At 62.3% G+C, this 14,538-nt stretch overlaps 6 protein-coding genes across 6 annotated transcripts; 3 read left to right on the forward strand and 3 right to left on the reverse strand.

The window, feature by feature from the left end:
* Nucleotides 1–10: 10 nt before the first annotated feature.
* PAN0_002d1366 (uncharacterized protein) lies at nt 11–1,447 on the reverse strand (the record flags this gene model as incomplete). Its single annotated transcript, XM_014803532.1, has 1 exon — nt 11–1,447. The coding sequence occupies one exon, from the start codon at nt 1,445–1,447 to the stop codon at nt 11–13; it is 1,437 nt and encodes a 478-aa protein (XP_014659018.1).
* Nucleotides 1,448–1,568: 121 nt separating this feature from the next.
* Nucleotides 1,569–3,428, forward strand: PAN0_002c1367 (uncharacterized protein; the record flags this gene model as incomplete). The annotated part of the gene is made up of 1 exon (XM_014803533.1): nt 1,569–3,428. One exon carries the CDS (start codon nt 1,569–1,571, stop codon nt 3,426–3,428), a length of 1,860 nt encoding a protein of 619 aa, XP_014659019.1.
* Nucleotides 3,429–3,998: 570 nt separating this feature from the next.
* On the forward strand, nt 3,999–5,738 carry PAN0_002c1368 (TPR-like protein; the record flags this gene model as incomplete). Its single annotated transcript, XM_014803534.1, has 1 exon — nt 3,999–5,738. The coding sequence occupies one exon, from the start codon at nt 3,999–4,001 to the stop codon at nt 5,736–5,738; it is 1,740 nt and encodes a 579-aa protein (XP_014659020.1).
* Nucleotides 5,739–5,881: 143 nt separating this feature from the next.
* On the reverse strand, nt 5,882–10,162 carry PAN0_002d1369 (uncharacterized protein; the record flags this gene model as incomplete). Its single annotated transcript, XM_014803535.1, has 1 exon — nt 5,882–10,162. The coding sequence occupies one exon, from the start codon at nt 10,160–10,162 to the stop codon at nt 5,882–5,884; it is 4,281 nt and encodes a 1,426-aa protein (XP_014659021.1).
* A 984-nt stretch (nt 10,163–11,146) lies between these two features.
* PAN0_002c1370 (dihydropteroate synthase) lies at nt 11,147–13,690 on the forward strand (the record flags this gene model as incomplete). The annotated part of the gene is made up of 1 exon (XM_014803536.1): nt 11,147–13,690. One exon carries the CDS (start codon nt 11,147–11,149, stop codon nt 13,688–13,690), a length of 2,544 nt encoding a protein of 847 aa, XP_014659022.1.
* Nucleotides 13,691–13,790: 100 nt separating this feature from the next.
* On the reverse strand, nt 13,791–14,155 carry PAN0_002d1371 (uncharacterized protein; the record flags this gene model as incomplete). Its single annotated transcript, XM_014803537.1, has 2 exons — nt 13,791–13,832; nt 13,907–14,155. 2 exons carry the CDS (start codon nt 14,153–14,155, stop codon nt 13,791–13,793), a joined length of 291 nt encoding a protein of 96 aa, XP_014659023.1.
* Between the last annotated feature and the right edge of the window lie 383 nt (nt 14,156–14,538).

Below are 14,538 nucleotides of genomic sequence, written 5' to 3' on the forward strand. Positions count from 1 at the left end.
TGACATGCGACTACGAGAGGCCGAATTCCCACGTGCGGCACTCACCTGCGCCTGCCTTGCTTGCTCTGACATTGCCGTCTTCTGCGCGATGGGCTGAGCGCGAGCGAAGCAGATCGTCGTTGCCGCCCGTGCTGACGCCCTGGATCCAACCGATGGTCCTCCTGTGCTGGTAGCCGCGCCATTCGGTGGGATCGAATTCGAAGCTGCGCCACAGGTGATAGCTGCGGTACTTTCGTTCGCGGGCGTGCGAGGTGTTCTTGGCATCGGCCGCTTTCGAGTGCAGGTTGTTGGGACTGTGTACCGAGAGGCCGCTGGCGGTGAGGTCTTTGAGCGAAGGCTTCTTGACGCCCTTGGGCAGCGCCGGTGCCGTGGCGGCAATCACGGGCAACATCTGCGGCAGACGCTTGGCGAGGTTCGCCACGTCCCACAGCGTGTACGGTGCGGCATTGCGCAATGTTATTAGTACGGAGCCCTGGCGTGATGGTGGCTGCAGCGGTTGCAGCGCCGAGATGCGCGCACGAGTCTCGTCGACTACGGCCTGATCTGCGTCCGTGGTGGCAGTAGAGAGATTCGTGCCGTCGAGATCAACCGCATCGTCATCAACATCCTCGTCTTCTGGTTCGTCCTCGTCATCGGACCCACTGCGTCTCTTGGGCCCAGTGCTGCTCCCAGGAGCATATGTTGGAAGCGAGCCCGAGGTGAGGTACGGTGCTACAGACACGAGGAATCGCAGCAGCAGCAGCTGGTTGGCAAGCACATTGCGCGTCTCGTCCTTGTGGCCCGCACCCACATGCGGGAAGCCGAACCAGACCTTACTCCACCTTCGTTGCGCTTTGCCTGCGCTCGCAGAGGTCGAATACGACCCGCCATCAGCGCCATGGATGAGGTTCGAATCGACCTTGGCTCTGGCCTTGGCAGCGCCCGTGACGTGCTTGCACTTGTCGAGCTGACCCGCGTCCACGCCGAACAGAACGATATCGTCTCGCCCCGCCAAGCGGCGAATCTGCGCCACAATGTCACGTGCATCTGGATACTTGGAGTAGCACTCCTCCTCGGAATCGTATGCCGTCGCCAAAATCTGGGATGGAGGATGCGAGCGAGGAGGCAGAAGCAACGAGAGGGCAAACGAGAAATTCGCCTCGCCCACGATCAGGATTGTATCGTCGCGCGCGAACGGCTGCGGCAGCCGTTTGCGTTTCTTGCCGGGAGCATCGGCGCTCCTTTCAGCCGAGGACGATGCTTGCCCTAGCGCATCAGTGATGCCCGAATCGTGCTCGATGCTGGCGTGCTTGCGTTTGGCGTTCTTGGAGCGCGAGTCGCCTGAGCGGGTGACGGAGAGAGCCTTGCGCCGCGCAGCTTCCTGGGCGGCTCGTTCGCGGGCCTTTTGCTCCTGCTGCGCAAAGTGGCCGTTGAGGGCGGCTTTGAGGTTGCCTTTCTTCTTGGGCATGGTGCTCTGCTGACTGGAACTCGAGGGAAAGAAGGATGGCGGGCGCGGCTCTTCCGACAAGAGTGCCAAAAAAGGGTCCTCCTCTTCAAAATTCCTGGGCGGCTGCAGCCAAATCTTCGGGATGCCTCCACACTCGACCCGATGCTATCGCCCGATCCACATTTTCACACATGCGCCGACCCGCGCAGTCACACTCCCAACACCTCGGCTGAACCAACCGCATGCATCGCCTGCTCTGCATCGTCTCGTCTCCAACACATCCACCATCATCACAGCGGCCAGCAGCTGGAATCAGCGCCCGCACCACAAACGCATCTTGCGCCGCGGCGCCGCGAGGATCTTTGGCATGGCGGCGCCTCTCCGCAAAGGCGCCCAGCGCGGCATCACTGGCAACACCGGCGACGCTTCCGACTTCTCGTCGTCTTCCGTATCGATAGGCTGCGGACACACACCACCGAACCTGCGCCAGCTTCGCTCCTCGTACCGCAGATTCTTCTTTTTGCACGTGCTTGCGCTCGTGCCTACCTTCGCCATCCTGGTCGCAGCTCTTCTCGGCTCTCTCAAGGTGCGCGAGTTTTGCCATCTGCAGGACTCGCCTCGAGACGCGCCGCATGCTTTTGCTTCACCAGACTCGGCGTTCCAGTCGGGATACGAAAGAGGTCGGTGCCGCAAGATTCTCGATGCGCAGCTGTTGCTGTCGACGCTCGCTCTCGGTGTGGTGGGCTGGCTCGCGTCATACACCAGCCGAAAGGCGTGCCTTGCATTTGCGGACCGCATTATACCCCGTCTCTTTTCGCCATCGCGTCTGCTGTCCCGCTCGCCGCGCTTTCAGCTGCCCACGACTGAGAACGGTACGGGACGAGAGAGCGTGATTGTGACCGTGGCAATCGCGATGCAGGCGTTGATCGGCGAGTCGCTGCGCGTACTCTCGTTCTACTGGGCATGCTGCATCCTCGTCACCGCGTTATACCTGTATCCGATCCAGGAGAAGTACGCGCATCGTGCATCCACGGCCGGTCTCATCGACACGGCAGCATCCATCACCGGGCCCGACTGGGCGTGGCGGCTAAGCTTCCGCGACCCGCGCTTCTTTGTTGCCGCATGGTCGTCCATCGCTTGGGCCCTGGCCGAGGCGAGCTTTGGCGCGTTCCAGATCCTGCACCAGGTGGCGCTGTACAAGCCCGCTGACATCGATCCTGCCGCAGAGATGCAATGGCCAGACTCGGATGTGCTGCGACCGGATCGGACCGCGGTGGGGCAGTCGGGGTTCAGCATGCTCTCGGGACGGGGCCCTGAATCGGCTCCGGAGCCAAATACAACGAGCGGGCGCGGGAATGGCAAGGCGAGACGCATGTCTGCATCTAGAGCGCTCGAACAGGCACGACAGCGCTTGGTACAGCCTGCGGGCGATGCAAGTACGACAAACTCGTACGGAGCCATGGGTACACTAGACGAGGCTGTCGAGCAGGCAGACGAAGAGGCCATCGCTACGGGCGACGAGACCGACTCGCAGGCAAGCGCATCGAGCTTCTCCTCCGAAACGATTTCGCTGCTGGACCAGGAGCTCGAAGAGGAGGTGGAGCGCTTCCTTGTGGCCAAGGAGCGCTCCGAGGTGGAAGCGGTGCTGGGCGTGCCTCTGCCAGAGATTCCCGTCGCGCTGTGTGCGCTGTGGCGTATCGACGCCATGCTGTGGAGCATCGGAAGCAGCCTGCTCCTCTCGTCGTCGTTTACGCATGCACAAGGAACGCTCGGCCACCTCTCGCACGACCGCTTCGACCTCTCGCCGCACTTTCAGCTGCTTCCGCCTTTTGACGGGTTTGGACTCACATTCTTCGTTCTCTTTGTGCTGCACACCATCGTTTCGTCGCTCTGGGCCACATCGCTGCCATTCCTTGGATTCGCAACCACCACGTACGCTTCGCTGCTCTTTGGCCTCGCCATCATGGTCGCCGCGCTGGCGCGCTGGGGCTTGCTGATATAGCTGCCCTCGCTTTGTATCTCTCGCTAGTCGTTCTCGCAATCCCAGTGCAACGGTCATGGATCGGAAGTCGACCTGCTTGGACGATGTGGCCTCAGGGTATTGTCAAACTGTGTGCGGGCGGTACAAAAGTGTTACGCCGTTGTTTGAAACAAACACCAAAAATGGGCAGCTTTTCCGTGCGAGATGGCGTGCACCCCCGCATGCAGCCTTGGTGGGCTTCCACGTTGGCAGCAGCAGCCCATTTGCGGCGACCTGAGCGCTCAAGCAGCGGAGACTTGAATTTCACGCAGACGAGCGGCGGCGGCGGATGCGTGGGCGTGGCGGGGCTCGGCTGCATGAGCTGGAAGCTTCGATGCTCCACCACCTTAAATCCAACGCAGCTGCCACCCCTGTCCTCACACTTCCACCTCACCCATCCGGCTCAGCGCTTCGCCACGCTAAACACACATATACCTCGGCCGTTCGTCTGGTCAACGACGCCACACTCTTCTTTATCTCTCGCTCGCTCCAAGATACATCTCCTACACTGTCTTGGCGGTTGACACCTTCAGCTACAGCTAGGTCGCCGCGATGAGGAGCAGCCTGCTTCCGTTTTTGTGGACGCTGTGCATCGCACTGGGGCTCACCACCTCTGGGCTCCTCGTGCATGCCGAAGGCGTTGCATCTGCCATCGACCCGGGGCTGGCCAACCAGCACCTCACCCACGCCAACGCCGCGCTTCAGTCCGGCCGCTATCAGGAGGCGCTCTCGTCTTTCGATCTTGCGCTGCAGGCCGACCCGTCGTCGTGGCTCACCTACTACCGCAGGGCCACCGCACAGCTCTCGCTCGGCCGCACCTCGGCCGCGCTTCAGGACTTCCAGAGCCTGCTCGACCTCAATCCCAAGTTCGACAAGGCCTACCTGCAGCAGGCCAAAGTCTACCTCAAGGAGGGCGACCATGAAAAGGCCAAGCAGGCGCTCGACACGTACGACAAGGTGCGCGCCGACAACGGTGCCGCTGCAACCACAGAGGGCGCCAGCGTGCGCTCCAAGCTCACGCTCGTCCAGGCGTCGCTCCGGTCGCTCCAGCAGCTCGCCAAGGAGCTCGACAAGGCGCAGGCGCAGTCGGCCAAGGGCAAGGGCAAGGAACTCGACGCCACCAAGGTCGACCACTGCATCCACATGGCCGGTGAGGTGCTTAAGGTATCGCCGTCGCATCTCGATACGCGCCTTGTGCGTGCACGCTGCCAGACCATGAAGGGCAACCTCGAAGACGCCATGGCGGACTGGACGCGCGTGGTGCATCTGTCGCCCTCGCCCTTCCTGCTGCGCCGTCTGGCGGTGCTGTCGTACTTTATCGTGAGCGAGCCAGGATCGCAAAGCCGCGATGCGGGACTGCACCATCTCAAAGCATGTCTGCACTCGGATCCGGACAACAAGGCGTGTGCGCGCCTGCATCGCAAAGTCAAGGCGTTGGAAAAGTCGCTGAAGAAGGCACGCAACTTCCACAACTCGCAGTCCTACCGCGCCGTGCTCTCGGCACTCAAAGGTGGCAAGGTCGGCGGGCCGACGGTGGTGGACGAGATCAAAGAGGCCATCGTCTCTGCGACCCAGGCGTCGCCAGGCGATGAAGAGGCGCTGATTCCAGCCACGTACAAGCGGGATCCGGTCGCCGAGTCGGGGCTGCTGCACGAGCTGTACATTATGTACTGCAAGGCGCACACCGAGCTCAATGCGATGGATACTGCCATGAAGTACTGCGACCTGGTTCTTGCTCGCGATCCGGACGACGCGACTGCGATCCTCGCGCGTGCCGAAGTGGCGCTGCAGAACGAGCAGTACGAAGACGCGGTTCGCGACCTCACCAAAGCGTTCGAAGCGAGTGGAAGAACGGACCGAGCGATCCACCAGAAGCTGCAGACGGCCCAGAAGCGTCTCAAGCTGAGCCAGAGCAAGGACTACTACAAGGTGCTGGGCGTCAAACGAACCGATGCGATCGCGACCATCAAAAAGGCGTACCGTAAACTCGCCCGCGAAAACCATCCCGACAAGGGCGGAAGTCAGGAAAAGATGGCCGCCATCAATGAGGCTTGGGGCGTACTCGGCGATGAAGAGCTTAGAAAGAGGTACGATGCAGGAGACGATCCCAACGACCCCATGGGCGGTCAGCAGGGTGGATACGGAAACCCCTTCGCCCAAGGAGGCCATCCGTTCGAGATGTTCTTCCAACAGGGAGGAGGTGGCTTCCCCGGTGGCGGAGGAGGCTTCCCCGGAGGTGGAAGCTTCGGCGGCTTCCCCGGCGGCCAACAGTTCCACTGGAAGATGGGCTAGTTTGCACTCTTTACGCACGATTCACGACCGCAATGCATTTATACTGTCTCTTTTTTCGCACGTCGCATTTCTCCCTCCTCTCTCTCTCTCTGTCCGTGCGCGTGGTGGTGACAAGACTGGTATCATTGAAGCCGATGCGGCTGTTACGGCAGTTCGAGTAGCGCAGCTGCGGCCCTAGCGTCGACGCTGGGCAGACCGCGACTCTTGGCCTTGAGTCGAAGGTTGCGGTCGAGCGTGAGGAGGACACTCTTGTGCGCCGAGTCTATGCTTGTTGGCTGCTCGTCGTGCTTTGCTGCGACCTGCAACAAGTTCCTGCGGTCCACAAAGTTGTCCCTCTGCCACGCCAAGATGCGCAGGATCACCTCATCCACATTGCGTGCGGCGACCGACTTTGTATCCGCCGCATCTTCGTCGCGCACCGCTGCACCCGCACCCGCACCCTGGCCCTGCCAGGCGAAATCAATGTCCTCCGATCGACACGAGAGATCGCTGAGGTAGTTGCCGCGACTCGTCTGCACCTTGACGAACTTGGCGTGGGTGCGGATGCGCGTTTCGAGCAGCCGGATCGCGCGCTCCGCATGCCGCCCCAACTCGCTATCGTTGCGCCGCAACCCATCCAGCTCCGTAATCACCGCCAGCGGGATGATGAGCGTCCAGCGCTGCGACTCGATCAGCTGCGCAATCACCTCGCCCGGCGTCACGATGATGTTCGTATCCACCACAAGGACCGTGTATCCAGGAACGATGTTTTCGCACGCATTCGCAGCAACGTCGGTCTTGGCCCGCCCCGCCTGCGTGCCCCGCTCTTTGCCCGCCGATCCGCCTCTGCCGCGAGTGAGCGTGCTGCGCACACTGCTGAGCACGTCGCGCAGGTAGCAGCTGCGTGCATGCAGTGCCTGGATCTCGTCGCTCGCGTCGGCGCCCTCGGGCGTCGGCAGGATGGCGTCCAGCGAATGCACGCGCTCGCGCGCCGCCGCCGACTCGTCCTCCTCCCAGTCGCTGTCAAAATCGTCGTCGTCGTCCATCTGCGCCGCCTCCTGGTATGCAGCCGAAGCGGGCTCCTCAGAGCGCGCCCATGCCGGCTCCCGATTCGCCGCCTGCAGACGCAGCTGCTGGATGCGCGCTTCGAGCTCGCGCTGCTCCTCCTCCATCTTGCGCCGCACCAGCCGCGTCTGCAGCATCTTGGACAGCGACAGCTTGGACGTCTTGCCGTCCAGCTCGAACCCGCGCCCAGCCTTGGCGAGCTTGCGCGCCACAAACGCCATGCGGTATACGCGCACCGTGTCGAGCGTCGGCGATGGCTCGTCGCGCTCTCCCTTGCGCGCAGCCGCCGTGCGCCACGCCGACTCGATGCGCGTATACAGCTCGCCGTCTTCGGCATCGAGCACCTCGACCTCGTTTGCAAACGCATGCGACGCCGACAAGCCGCCCTCGTTCGCCGTCGCTCGCCACAGATGGCGGTCGTACAGATGGCGCGACAGCCCGAGGATACCGCGCAGACAGTAGTCTTCCGGCAGCAGCAGCGGGGCGGTGATGTACGGGCTCGCGAGCACCTTGGGCCAGCCACGCTCCGCCAGGCCGATGGAGCTGTCGAGACGCTGCAGCCACGCATCCCAGGGCACGAAGCGCTCAAACAGGCGGAACGCCCGCTTGGACTGGCACAGCGACAGCAGAAACGTGCCGATCGTCGTGTTGTACGGATTGGACCGCAGGCTCGCATCGGCGCTGGTGAGGTCGAACGTGAGCGCCTGCATGGCGAAGCAGAGCTTGGCGGCGCGTTCGAGCGTGTCGGGCAGATCGTTGGCCGCCTCCGCCTCGGCCTCGTCGCCGCGCGCTTTCGCATCGAGCGCAATAAGCTGCACCTCTTGCTCGCCCGCCTCGTCTTCGTCGTCGCTGGGGTCGTCCCATTCCGCATCGCGCGGCAGCTCGCTGAGCAAGTTGTCGTCGGTCTTGGTCGCGCTCGAGCTGACGAGGATGGCGGTGGGCACCTGGGACCTCGACCTTTCCGTGCGGTTAGGCCGCTTGCCGGACTTGTGCGATTGCTGCAGCAGCAGATCCGCCAGCATCGAGTCGTCCGATCCGTGCTCGAACAGACCTGCAATGTTGACGGTTGCCATCATGGTCCATACGGACTGCGGCAGGCCTGCCGGACCGTGCTCCTCGACGAGCGCGGTGAGCTCGCTCACGAAGCGCTCGAATACGGGCTCAAAGTCGTCGAGCTGGACGCGGGTGATGAGGAGGCCGTGCAAGTAGAGGAAGAGCTCCTCGACGGAGCTGCCGCGTCGGATGCGACGAGATTGGCGCTCCTGGTCAAAGAGCGCGACGACGCTGTCCTTGGCCGAAGAAAAGGGCTTGGCAGCGATGAGGCTCTTGGATAGATGGTAAAGCGCACGCAGATCGTCCTCACCGCGACTGAGCACGCCGAGATGGTGGTGGAGCCGGCCGATGTTGGGAGCCTGGGTGATCCCGAGCGCATACCAGTCCTTGGCCGTCTGACGCCAGGTCTCCTTTTCGGTCCATTCCCAGTCGCCGAGCGCCGCGCTGCCGATACTCGCCTTGTCGACGTTGTGCAAATCGTCGCGATGGCCGCGGCGGGACCTTCTACGTCGTGCGTGCCGCCGGCGAGCTTCGGCGTCGTCGGCTTCGGCGCGGTGCTCATCGAGCGAGTCGTCATCGTCATCAGCATCTGCATCCGAATCGTCTTGGGCGTCATCGATGCGCGCATCGATCGCCAGTACTGGGCTGCGGTCGTTGTGGGCCTTGTTCCTGATCTCTTCGCCACCGCCATCGATGGCCATGCTAGCAGCGAGGCTTGCGACGGCCATGCGATACCTGGATAGATCGCCAAGGCTTTCGATCCAAGCCCTGCCGAAGCTCTTGTACCTCTCTGATTCGTGCAGAGCGGAGTAGAAGGAGTAGGCAAAGTAGATGAACTCGGTGAGGTAGTCGAGCAGCTCGGTCTTGCGGCTGGCTGGCTGGTTGGGAGGCTGAGACGCCAGATTGGAGCGCAGACTCTCTAGCATGAGGTGGAAGGCGTTCTGCCACAGGCGCGAGGGCAGGTTGTACGTTTCGGCCAGCTCCTGCACTGAGCGAGGAAGCTCTGGCCGACACGTCATCTCGAAGAACGAAGAGTGGAGATCGGCGAGGCTGCGATGGCGGCTGATCATGGTGATCCAGTAGGACGGATCGCGCACGTCGGGAGGGAGGTATTCGGCCATGGCGAGGCGAGCCTTGTCGGCCTCGGCGTGGTGCGCCTCTTGCAGTGCGGTCTCCATGGCCGAGATGGATCGGTAGACTTTCTTGATTTCGAGCACGTGCGCCTGGAGGGCGCGCGGATCTGCCGGGTCGATAGCCGGAGCGAAGGCGACGTCGGCGATGGAGGGCTTGATGATTGGACTGCGCGCAAGTAGGCTGGCGCCCGAAGACTCGGACGGATCCCTTCGCATGGGAATCGGAGGCTGCAAGGATGACGCCGAAGCGAGGCGGGGCGACGAGACGCTGGAGCCGGCGCGGGCTCGCTCGTCGGTTTGCAGTCTCTGCTGCGACGCAAACCTGACAGGATCGTCGCGCCTTGGATCGAAGAGCTGGCGGCCATCGCGAGCGGTGGGAGCGTCGCCGGGCACGCTTCGAGTGTCGTGCGAGCGGGTGCTGAATCGGTCGCGGCGGCTGGAAGCCGAGTGCTGGGAGCGAGCCGCCGACTCTGAGCGGGATGCGTCTTGGAGGCGAAGGTCGGGGAGGATGCCTGCATGATTGGAGTGATTGCGGCTGCTCCTTCCCGAGGCGCTGGGTTCGCGAGATCGGGGATCGCGCCTGGAAGCCGAGGTGGACGCCTCGGACTTTGTGGATGTGGCTGCTCTGGAGCTGGGTCGCGAGACCGAGGTGGGATCGGTGGTGGCCGTGGCTGCCTCTGAGGGCGTGCGCTGGGAGCGATCGGAGCGCTTGTCGTTGCCGCGGCGTGCTTGCCTGCGCGAGCGCGTGGATGTGGTGAGCGCGCTCTCTGCGCCGGCGGATTTGGACGACTCGGGTTCGCTGGGATCGTTGCGGCTGTGACGGGAAGAAGCGCGCGAGGCGGACTGCTTTGCGCTGCCGTTTTCGGAGCCCTTGGTGATCAGGTCGGAGGCATGGGGGCGCGAGCTTGACTGCGACGAGCGATGGTTTCGTTCGCGCCTTCTGTTTGGCTTTGGTTTTGGCTGCGGCTCTGCATGTTCCGGTTGCTCTTGGAACGAGACGTGGTGCTGCTTGCGAGCTGGAGCGGCGTCTTGGCCGAGAATCGGATCGCGTGGCTTGGAAGACGATTCAGCCAGAGCCGACTTGCTGGGTACGATGGCTGCAGAAGACGATGCAAAGTCACTTGGGCCGAGTGCCGAAGTTGGCTTGAAGAGCAGCTGTGTGGAGGCAGCACTGCTCGATCTTTGGAACGGCATGCTGGGCGCTGTGTGCTTGTGGTATAGAAGCGCCGAAGCGCGCTCAAGAGGAGCTGGGTGGCGAAGCTACCAGGATGGTGCTCGTTTGTAGTCGATGTAGATGGAGCTAGCCGTAAGGACCATGTCGCCGAATCGTGGTGAAAGCGCCGTGGAGAGGCGGAGATGGGCGCTGCCAAGAGCGAGCGTAGCGGCTGCGTAATGTACAGAGGAGGCCTGACGCTTTGCTATCGTCAGCTTGCACGCTTCTTTGAATGGCGGCGAGGCTGAGCCATCGGGGGTCAAGGGTGCATGGCAAATAGGCAGCCTGGCGAGTTGGATGGAGGTGTGGTGAGGCTCATTCGATGCTGCCTGGCCGCCGTGACTGCCGTTGCCGCGTGTAGAAATGCTCAGTTGCTCAGTCGCTTTGGCAGTTCGAGCCTGGAAATTGCCCGAGCCCAGCTCCTCTGCCTTTTTAGGGCCTTTTTTTGGGCTCGATTTTTTTTTTGGATTTTGGTGTGGCTTTTTTCCTTTTGGCGGGTGCGGGGGCGGTAGCGAGCAAAAGCAGACCCTGCGGCGCTCTACACACTGGCAGCAGCCAAAGAAAAAAAAAAAACATCTCAAAAAAGGGCCCAGAGAGAAGGCAGAATCAGACGCACAAGTCATGCCTCCTCCGCGCTCGGAAGGGCCGAGAGGGCGAGGGAGCTGAGCCAACTTTATCACGCGGCTCGTGCGAAGGATTCCGGCTGGCTTCCGACGTTGAGCTCCACCACTGTTGACCACTATTCACCACTGTCGCTGCTGCTTTGCGCGCCCATCGGAATCAGCCGGCTCGAGACAGTATGCGCCAGCAGTGAGGGCATGCGGATCTCACCTGCCATTCTGAACCTCAACTCTGCCTCTTTCTCGTTCGTCACCGGGCGATCCGTCTTAGCAGCTCCTAAATCCAGCCAGCGCCATCTCTCCGACGCAGCTCGGTCTGCGTGGCGCCACCGCCGACACTCGACCATGGCGTCATCTACCGCATCCATGTCGCTCCCCGACATCATCGTCGTCAAGAAGCTCGAGGTTCGCATGATCGTCGGCGTCGACAACTGGGAGCGCGTCCAGGCACAGCCCGTCACCATCGATGCGCGCGTCCACACCGACGTCTCGATGGCCGGCAAGTCGGACCACCTGCCCCACAGCATCCACTACGGCATCCTCGTCAAGCAGCTCGAGGCTCACTGCGCCGCGCATCGCTACCGCAGCCTCGAGGCGCTCGCAGAGGGTCTCGCCAAGGTCTGCCTCTTTGTGCTCCATGCACCCAAGGTGACGCTCAACGTCGAAAAGCCGCGCTCTCTCTTACATGCCGCTTCGGCCGGAGTGCAGATTGCGCGCACTCGTGACGATTACATGCTCGCTGATGCCAGCCCTGTCCCTGCCGACCTCGATGCTGCTGCCCACAACCTCGACGAGCTCCGACTCGTGCCGTCGTCCACACTCGCTCTCGAGGACAAGGTGATCGTGCGCGACCTCATCATCAACACCATCATCGGCGTCAATCCGTGGGAGAGAGAGGACAAGCAGAACGTCAAGCTCAACCTCGTCATCTACTCGGGCCTCTCGCGCGCAAAGGAGTCGCTCAACTCCACCGTCGGCGTCGTCGACGTGGTGAATCGCCAGCACAACTACCGCACCATCGTGCGCAGCATCTCCGCCTACGTCGAGGCAAGCTCGTACAAGACCGTCGAGAGCCTCGCCACCTCGATAGCCCGCGTCGCCGTGCTCCAGAACAAGGTCGAAAAGATCCGCGTCAGCGTCGACAAGCCCAGCGCCATCATGTTTGCCAGCAGCGCCGGAGTCGAAGTGGAGCGCACGCGCGCCTTTTTCGAGCAAGAGGCTGCGCTCGAAGAGCAGCGCATCCGCGCACACACTCGTCCCGACGCCGCTCAAGTGGCTGCTCCCACCGCTTCGCCATCTTCCGCATCCATCCATACCCAGATCGCTTCGGCGCTCAACGGCACGTCGCCGCGTGCCGCGTCCATGTCCGCGCTCGACTCGGAATCGGGCTGGCACGTCGCCGCCATCGCGCTCGGCTCCAACGTCGGCGATCGCGCGGCGAACATCGAGGCGGCGGTGCAGGCGCTCAGCGAGGCTGCCGACTGCAAGCTCGTCGACACGAGCTTCCTCTACGAGACGGCGCCCATGTACGTGCTGGATCAGCCCAAGTTCCTCAACGCCGCGTGCCGCATCGCCACCAAGCTCAGTCCACACGAGCTGCTCGCGCTCACCCAGGCCATCGAAGTCAAGCTCGGACGCGACAAGACGGGCGTGCCGGACAAGGGCCCGCGCGCGGTGGACCTCGACATTCTGCTGTATGACCATCTCGAGATCGACGATGCGCCGCGGCTGGTGGTGCCGCATCCGGGCATCAAGGAGCGCGAATTCGTGCTCGAGCCGCTCAAGGACATCCTGCCGGACTTTGAGCATCCGACGTACTCGCGCACCATGTCGCAGCTGCTCGTCATGCTTCAAAAGTCGCCCGACTACGTGCCCAGTGGAATCCGCAAGGTGCTGCCCATCCCATCGCCCAGCACGCGCGCAGCCCAGCCAGCCACAGACACCAAGACGTGGACGTGGGGATCCAAGACGTTTGTCATGGGCATCATCAATGCCACGCCCGACTCGTTCTCGGACGGCGGCGACAATCTGGTCGCCGAAAATGCGGTCCGGTCGGCGGTCAAGATGGTCGAGCAGGGCGCGGATGTGCTGGATGTGGGCGGGATGAGCACCGCACCGAATGCGGTCGAGGTGGATGCGGCCGAGGAGACGGCGCGCGTGGTGTCGGTGATTCGAGCCATGCGCACTGCGGGCCTCAACGTGCCCATCTCTGTCGACACGTTCCGCGCTTCGGTCGCCGAGGCCGCCCTCGCGGCTGGAGCGGACATGATCAACGATGTGTCGGGCGGCGAGCGCGACCCGTTGATGCTCGAGGTCGCTCGGCGCGCACGATGCCCGTACATCCTGATGCACATGCGCGGCGACAGCAAGAGCATGAATGGCCTCACCTCCTACGAGGGTGGCGACGTCGTTGCCGGGGTGCGTGCCGAGCTCGAGGTGCGACTCGACCGTGCACTGCGAGCCGGCGTTCGTCGATGGAACATTGTGCTCGACCCGGGCATCGGCTTTGCCAAGGACAGTGCGGGCAACTTGACGCTGCTGCGCGATCTGGCTCGTTTGACGCAACCCGAAGCAGTGGCCCAGTCGAACAAGGGCAGGGGAAATGCCTACTCTGGTGCAGCGACTCCGGCGCGCGACGCACCCGTTGGCTCGCCAGAGTTGAGCCAGAGACCGTGCTGCTCGCTTGTGTCGTTCCCCATGCTCATCGGCGTGTCGCGCAAGAAGTTCCTCGGCCACATTACGGGCAAGCAGGATCCCAAACAGCGCGTCTACGCCACTGCTGCTGCATGCACTGCTGCCATCGCTGCCGGTGCCGACGTGCTGAGAGTCCACGACGTCGAACAGATCCGTGACGTCGCAGTCACTTCCGATGCCATCTATCGCTCCTAAATTCACCCCTTTGCCACATCCGAAGCAAAAGTATACAAATACATGTGGAATTATCAGGCAATTGTCCAAGGGCAATGATCGTCCGTAGTGAAGTTGAAGATCACTGATCAATAGGAGCTTTTTCCGGCATGGTTGAAGCGTCCTATTCGCGCACAAAGACATCCAAGCATGGTCAGAATCCTATCCAAAATTGTTCGGTTGCTAGTGTAGACATACCTGTAGTTGAGCAGCGGTTCTTTGTGTGGGGTCCTTTGGCTCGACGAGGTGCATCTTTTCACCGATCTTGTGCACCTTTTCCTTGATACCCGCAAGGCCGGTGGAGCTTTCACGACGGTGGTTGCGTCTCTCGTTGGCCTGTTGGTCGTTGATCTGCTTTTCAATACGACGTTCCTCCCAACCCGGTGGACCCTCGGGTGCCTTTCCGGGACGAATTACGGATGGAACTGGTTTGGTTGTCGTCGTCATTTTTGTGCGTTGCAATGTGAATGATGATGGCAGAAGTTCAAGGTGCGAACAAGCACCATGTGGTGGGGGACACAGCCATGCGGGTGAAAGTGCGGACGTCGGAAATTTCGTGCTGCACGATGAAGCCATCCCGCATCGCACCGAGCCGTACCAAATCGCCGATTTGGAAAGTCAACTTTTCCGATGAGCCTGAGGGAATCGGCGATAGGCGGTGGCCTGCAATGCCACGCTCACTCATCGCTCGCGGGCCTCGCGATGCCTCGCGATGCAATGGTCCGAGCGCACAAGTCACATTGGGTGGTATCGACGGGCCAAGCGAGCACCGAATGCTCCGCTTGGATGCCACGATCGCGATCAACGGCTGACCTCCAGCCGATACACAA

Source organism: Moesziomyces antarcticus, assembly GCF_000747765.1.
Source record: "Moesziomyces antarcticus DNA, scaffold: scaffold_v10002, strain JCM 10317, whole genome shotgun sequence".
NCBI lineage: Eukaryota > Fungi > Basidiomycota > Ustilaginomycetes > Ustilaginales > Ustilaginaceae > Moesziomyces > Moesziomyces antarcticus.